Here is a 7680-nt window from a genome sequence, read left to right as displayed (position 1 = left end):
CGGACACCCAGGAGGCGTGCGGGTCAGTCGCCGACATCTTCAAGGCACACGTGGAGCAGCGCCCGAATCAGATCTGGATCAGTTCAGATATTTAAAACGTTGAAGAAAAGTTGGAAGTTAAAAGTTGAAGCGATATAAAAACGGTTGACACCGTTAGACTACCGAGTCGGAAAGATCGCGGAAACTTTTAAAACTGGGTCTGCCGGTTGGGGGCGTGCTTATATAGGGGCCAGGAGGGATACTTTAGGGGGGGAGGGCTGGCACATGCGCAAAGCTCTTTAGCTTTGCAGCTTTTTGACTGCCGGGTCGGCTCCGTCACGGGGACGTCACCTTCTTGTGTGGCTGTAAGATCCCTGTCCAGGGAGAACCTCGAGTGCCTGCCTCCTGCTTCCTCCTGGGCGGGGTTTAATCCCGGAACAGAAGGAATTATAATAATAATAATAACTTTATTTTTCTATACTGCCATAGTCAGGCGACTTCTAGGCGGTTCACATTGATAGAAGGCTGGACAGTCAGCGAATGATAAAGAGCCTAAAATAGAAAAGTTACATTGACAAGGTACATACTAATTTAAGTTCCATGGGTAAAGAATACATGAAAATTGGAGCTTCCTGAGAGATTGAATAGCGTTAATGGGGGGGTGGGGGGGTTGTTTTAGTCTAAGGGTGGTCTGTTTTAGTCAAAGAATTTGTCAATAGGGCGGTTTTCATTGCTTTTCGGAATGCATTGTAAGTCAATTTGGGTTCATTTATGCAGTTTTGCAACCAGACTTGTCTATTCGCTTGGAACATGAAGGTTCTATCCAGGAAGGATTTGTATCTGCAGCCTGAGATCTTTGGGTAGGCAAAGATGTTTTTGTTTCTGGTTGTTCGTGTGGGATTGTGCAGAATGAAGTGAGTTTGCAGGTAGGAAGGTGCTAGTCCCCAGATTTGTTTGAAGCAGATACATGCAAATTTGAATAGTATTCGTGCTTCTATTGGTAACCAGTATAGTTTTTTGTAGTAGGAGCTGATGTGGTCTTTTTTTCTCAGTCCTAAGATTAAACAAACAGCGGTGTTTTGTACTAATCTCAATTTTTTTTACTGTTTTTCGTGGGATACCCAGGTAGATAATGTTACAGTAGTCAAGGAGGGATAGGATCAGCGATTGCACTAGCAACCTGAAGGATGTTGGATCTAAGTTTTTTTTTATGGTCCTTAGCTTTCACAGTGTGTAAAAACATTTTTTTACCAGTAAGTTTGTGTGGTCAGCCATGGTTAGATGTGTATCTAGAAAGGCTGTGTTGTGGTTGTGATGCTGGGTGAAAGGGAGAAATATTGGAGCAGAAAGTGTTCAATGTGAGTGGCAGGGACGGCAGCGCATTGGGAGGCCAAAAGTCCGAGCTCGTTGCTTCTCTGAATCCTGGGGAAATATGGAATGACAGTAATTAATTTAGCCCCCGAGGGGAAGAGGGATCTTGAGCATTGTTTGGGCACTTTACTTCTTGACTTCTCAGTAGGTAGACTCCTAGAATGCATTATGGGAAAAGTTGGTCTGGTTCCTCTATCCCTAGTGCTCACCCTCATCGATCTGACCTTGTTCCCTGCCTTGCTCTTCGCTCCAAATCTCTGATGGTCACCAACGGGACAGATTTTCAGGATATTTCTAATGAATATGCATAACGAAGAAATTTAAATGTCTACCATCTCAATTGTATGCAAATCTTTCATGCATATTTAATAGGATATCCCTGAAAACCAGACCTGTTGGCAGCCCTTGAGGACTACAGTGTTAAAGTACTTGCTGTGGCTGGTGGGGATCCTCAAGCACTGCCAGCAGAGGACCTCCTCTAGAGATGGCTAGAACTCCCCCCTCCACCAAGCACAGCAGTTGCTGGCAGCATCCATGAGCCACTGAGGTGCCAGCATCTGTGACTCAGGGACGCTACTGATGCCTGTCAAACTTGGCATAAGGTACCCCATCCAACAGCAGAGGAAGTCCTCTGCTGACAGCTTAGGGGTCCTCATCAGCTGAGTATTTATATTTATGTTAGAGGCTCTGGTAGAAACCCATTCACAAAGTATGTATTCTTCTAAATTAATAAAGTGTCTTTGTTTATTTGTAAATGGGTCTCTACAAGAGCCTTTAATTCAGTATCTATTAATTTATTTATTCAATTATCTATACCGTTCTCCCAAGGGAGCTCAGAACAGTTTACATGCATTTATTCAGGTACTCAAGCATTTTTCCCTGTCTGCCCCAGTGGACTCACAATCTATCTAATGTACCTGGGGCAATGGGGGGATTAAGTGACTTGCCCAGTGTCACAAGGAGCAGCGTAGGATTGAACCCACAACCTCAGGGTGCTGAGGCTGTAGCTATAACCCCTGCGCCACACTCTCCTCTTCTGAAGTTTATAGGGATGGGCAGGGATGGACGGGTTTGATTTCTGTCCCCGCACAACTCTTCGGACTGTGGGCACGCGGGAATTTGCTACTTACCTTTATGGCTTTCCATTTTTGAGTAGCTTCTCAGCAGTTTATAATAATAATAATAACTTTATTTTTATATACCGCCATACCACAAACAGTTCTAAGCGGTTTACAAGGGAAGAGACTGTATACAGACAGCGACATTACGGAGAACTTTTGAAATTACATTGGCATTAGAGAATGACACGGGGAAAAAATCTGTCCCCGTCACCGCCCCACCATCCTCTGCACCGCCCCATCACCACCGTTCCCTTCACCGCCCCGTCACCGTCACCGCCATCCCTTTCACCGCCCCGTCACCGCCACTGCCATCCCATTCACCGCCCCGTCACCGTCCCCGCTGCATCCATATAAGCCTTAGTACTGTAATATTTAGCTTATTCCTTTCTTATAAATCAAAGTTCCTGCTGCTGAACTAGAGAAAGAGATGTTCAGCTGGCAGGGCTTTGTTTATAAATTTTTATCAACACAACTAATATACTATTTTATCCTAAAGCAAAAAATAAATAAATAAATATAATTTTTTTTTCTACCTTTGTTGTCTGGTTTCTGCTTTCCACATCTTCTCATTGAATTCCTTCCATCCACTGTGTGTCTTCTCTCTGCGTCTTCCATTTGCTGTTGCTGTGCCTCTCCCTTAACCCCCACCCCACCCCCCAATTGGTCTAGCACCCATCTTCTTCCCTCCGCTCCCGCATAGTCTGGCATCTGTCTTCTTCCCACTCTGTCTTCCACATTTCCCTTGGGGGTCTGTTCCTCTCCACCCTCCTTCAATGTCTGTTCTATTCCTTTCCACCACCACCCTTCCCTCCTTCCTTTACCATCTGTTCCTTTCTACTACCCTTCAGCTCCTCTTGCGTGGCCTATCTACCTTCCTTCCTCTTATTTTCATGGCACGTTACAATGTAATTTGTGCAAGCCACTGGAGCCTGCAAGCTCGGTCCCTGTCCCATCCCCACAAACCATCTCGCTTCTGTGCTCCTATTTTCTCCATTTCTAATATCTCCCCTGTCATTGTATCTGTCATTGCCCCCCCTGTGTCCATATACCATCCCCATGGCATGTCCCCTTTATGTCTCTGTCCCTATGCCCCATGCACAAAATTTCCCCTCTTTCTGTTACCTTCCTGTGTCCAGATTTCCCCTATCTTCCTCTTCCATACCAGTGTGTCTCTTCTTTTCAACCCCATCTAGCTTTTTTCCCTCTTTCTTCCCCCCCCCCCTGCTTCTAGCATCTGGCTCACCTGCCAGTCCTTCCCTTTCTTTCCTGCTGTGGGTTTTTCTTTCCGACTTCATCCCCTTGGCCCAGAATCCTTTTCCCTTTCACTCCCTCCTTCCAATTTGAGCCGGGAACACTAGCGATCGCACGGTCCCCGCAGCCACTACCTGCCTGCCCAATCGATCCTAGTGTTTAGCCAGCTCTCTCCCTTCTCCTCACCTTAGTTTATAGGTTTTCTTTTTCGGCGACCTGCACGCTTTCCCAAAGAGCCGCGCACGCGCGGCTGCTCAGTGTTCAATCTTCTGCTCTGCTGCAACTTTCTGTTTCCGGTTGCGTCAGAGCAGAAGATTGAAACTGAGCAGCAGCGGGTGCGCGGCTCTCTGATAGCGTGCGGATCGCCGAAAAAGAAAATCTACAAACTAAGGTGAGGAGAAGGGAGAGAGCTGGCTAAACACTAGAATCGATTGGGCAGGCGGGTGTGAGCTGCGGGGACCGTGCAATCCTTCATGCCTCACTGCGGGGACAAGACCATTCACCGCCCCGAGGGCGGTGAATGGCCTTGTCCCCGTCGCCGCAGCGACTGCTAGTTTTCTTCCCCGTTTTCGGCGGGTGACCCGCGGCTAAAATGCGGTGGCCGCGGGTAAACCGTCACCGTGTCATTCTCTAATTGGCATGTTAAGTGTAGTCAGGTTTATCTGGAAGTGTTTTGGAATTACATCAGGCTTCTGGAAGTTTTGTTTGCATCTTCAGAGCATGTGCAGAGATAGTGGACTCCCTCTGAACTTTCAGTCTTATATCCCCCCCCCCCCCGTGACTTTATAATTAAAATTGACAACACCCATGAGCTCGTACGTTTCCTATCTATATGGGAAATCTATAGTGAAATGTAGTTATATCTATTTATGCATAGTGTAGGGGGGGGGGTATCTCTGAGAAAAAATGAGTGTAAGATGATGTATTTGTCCCCATCCCTGCAGATAACCACAGGAAATAGATATTGCTTACCTGTAACGTAATTCTCTGTGGAGAGATCATCTTTCAGACTCACAAATAGTGATGTCTCGGGGGCGGAACCAACCCAACTAGTGCTCAAGTTTGGAAAGCTCCAGAAAAGCTTTTTCAATAAATAATTTTTCCACACCATACTTTTAGAAATCTCTGAGGCAAAGGTAACCAAGAGGGTGGCACAATCTGAAATATCATTGTAACTTGTTTCAAGAAATAAAGTTAAATTTTCCAGTGGATCTTTCCTCTGGTTAGATTCATCGGATGTACCATCCTCTTGGTAGTCCTTGCATTTTTTAGTTTAGCAATTCCATTCTTCATCTTACTCCTTTCACTGATACATCTGAAAAAAATTTTGTCTCCCTTTTTTATATTTTTAGCCATTTGCTCTTCTGCCTGCACTTTCATCAGACGTATCCCCCTCTTGGCTTCTTTCAGTTTCACCCAGTAGTCCTTTCTGTACTCTTCTTCTTGGGTATTTTTATACCCAACGCTAACTTTTTCCTTTATTTTCTCCGCCACTAGTTTAGAGAACCATGTCGGTTTCCTTTTTCTCTTGGTTTTTATTTATTTTCTTCACATAAAATTTTGTAGCCATTTTTATAACTCCTTTCGCTTAAACCACTGTTTACTTGAAAAGCTGTCCGCGACGGGGCTCCGTGGATGACGTCACCCACATAGGGCTCCGTGGATGACGTCACCCACAATTAGAGAATATGCTGCCTACTTGTCCTAGGATAATCCATGTTAATATCATTCACAGCACCTTAACAACGCCAGCATGTGTGTGGAGCAGGGCAAAGGATTGGTTCAGTTCAATTCTATCCATTTTGAATAAGATCTTGAAAAATGTGCAGAATGGACACAGATTTGGAGGCATGCATTGTAGCTTGGTTCTTCCGCGTTTGCAGAAAACTCAGTTCTCCTTCAGGTCGGCTCCTCTTTTATATTAAAAGCAATTCGTTTGCATATTTCTCACTGAGCTGTTTTGGTTTTTTTTTTTACTTTTAACTAGCTCAGAATGTCTGAATGTGGTAAAGACGGAAAGGGTCTGGAGAAAGGGACGCTAAGCGGCACAGGAAGGTGCTGCGTGATAACATCCAGGTATCACGAAGCCTGCAATCCGGCGCCTGGCACGCAGAGGCGGCGTGAAGCGTATTTCTGGCCTCATCTATGAAGAAACTCGTGGGGTGCTGAAGGTTTTCCTAGAGAACGTCATCCGAGATGCCGTCACCTACACCGAGCACGCCAAGCGAAAGACCGTAACCGCTATGGATGTGGTATATGCCCTGAAGCACCAGGGCCGCACTCTGTACGGTTTCGGAGGTTAAAGAGTGTGTCAGCGACCATCGCACTTGCGTCAATTCACAAAACCCAAAGGCTCTTTTAAGAGCCACCCACGCTTTCAAGAAGAGTTGGGATTTCAATATCTCTTTAGCTATTTGTTGCAACAAATTGTCTTAGCGTATGGGTGCAAAGAGATTTTACTAAGAGGGGAGAGGGAAAAGTAACATATGTGTAAAGAGTTTTGCATAAAAGCGGTTCTTGCACCAATAAAAACTAGAGAATTCCAACTCTTTGTGTGTAGCAGGTAGGTGGCTCTGAAAAGAGCCTTTGAATTCGGTTTGCTTTGCAAGGACTGTAGGCCGAGCCCGCTATTACTTGGAACTGGTGTACTTGGTGACTGCCTTGGTGCCCTCGGACATGGTATGTTTGGCCAGTTCACCGGGCAGCAGGAGGTGCACTGCGGTCTTGATCTCCCTGGAGGTGATGGTGGAACGTTTGTTGTAATGAGCGAGGCGGGAGGCTTCCCCGGCGATGCGCTCAAAGATGTCACTCACGAAGGAGTTCATGATGCCCATGGCCTTGGAGGAAATGCCGGTGTTGGGATGAACTTGCTTCAATACCTTGTACACGTAGATAGTGTAGCTCTCCTTTCTTTCTTTGTCGCTTGCGCCTCTTGCCATCTTTTTCTGAGTCTTGCTCACCGCTTTTTTGGAGCCCTTCTTGGCTGCGGGAGCGGATTTCACCGGCTCAGGCATATCTCCCTACACTTCCTTTGTGCTTTCAAACTGAGTAAGTAGCAGAGTGTGCTCAAAAATGGCCGATGGCTTTATTTATAGCATGCTAATGAACATTTGTGTTGCTGAACGCCTTTCCTTGCTATTGGACCCAGTTAAGTGTTGGCAATATCCTCGGGTTACTTTCTAGACTGGGATTGATCGCGAGCAAACCTTGGAGGATAATCAGCCTCATAGGCGGAGCTGAACTCGTCCAACCAATCAAAAACGAGATAGCGAAGCTTTAAGAAAGTATAAAAGTACCAGGACTGAGGCACTTTGGATTCTTTGTATCTTTAGAAAGGGGCTTGTAACGAAATATCCGAGCTTGGTAAGCAGGGTGGAAAGGTTCGGGCTAAGGCCAAGACTCGCTCGTCCCGGGCAGGGCTGCAGTTCCTCATAGGGCGCGTGCACAGGCTGCTGAGGAAAGGCAACTATGCAGAGCGTGTGGGTGCCGGCGCTCCGGTCTATCTGGCAGCGATGCTGGAATATCTGACCGCTGAGATTTTAGAGCTGGCAGGCAATGCCGCACGCGATAACAAGAAGACTCGCATCATCCCCAGGCATTTGCAGCTGGCCATCTGCAACAATGAAGAATTGAATAAGCTTCTAGGGAAGGTCACCATCGCGCAGGGCGGTGTCCTGCCCAACATCCAGGCTGTGCTACTGCCCAAGAAAATCGAAAGCCACAAAGCGGCCAAGAGCAAGTAAAGCTGTCTCGTTGAGAGGACGTCAGCAAGAAACCCAAAGGCTCTTTTCAGAGCCACCTACTCTTATCTTATAAAGAGCTAGTTTGCTGTATGAACCCTTTTTTCCTTTGTAAAGACTAGTTGTAAATTTGGCAACTTAAATGTACTATGTGAACATATGTGTGTTAACTGTGAGCTAGCAATGTTTGCTGCTTGCATTGATCGCTGCAGTATTTT

The 7680-nt window shown here is 46.2% G+C and overlaps 1 protein-coding gene across 1 annotated transcript; it reads right to left on the bottom strand.

Moving 5' to 3' along the window:
- Positions 1-6352: 6352 nt before the first annotated feature.
- On the bottom strand, positions 6353-6736 carry LOC117365497 (histone H2B 1/2/3/4/6-like). The gene has a single exon (XM_033955974.1). The coding sequence runs from the start codon at positions 6734-6736 to the stop codon at positions 6353-6355; it is 384 nt and encodes a 127-aa protein (XP_033811865.1).
- Positions 6737-7680: the final 944 nt, after the last annotated feature.

Source organism: Geotrypetes seraphini, chromosome 8, assembly GCF_902459505.1.
Source record: "Geotrypetes seraphini chromosome 8, aGeoSer1.1, whole genome shotgun sequence".
Classification (NCBI taxonomy): domain Eukaryota; kingdom Metazoa; phylum Chordata; class Amphibia; order Gymnophiona; family Dermophiidae; genus Geotrypetes; species Geotrypetes seraphini.
This window is presented reverse-complemented; position numbering and strand designations above follow the sequence as displayed.

Bases quoted from the DNA above. Each gene is read 5' to 3' on its own strand.
- LOC117365497 (XM_033955974.1), bottom strand. From the start codon at position 6,736: ATGCCTGAGCCGGTGAAATCCGCTCCCGCAGCCAAGAAGGGCTCCAAA.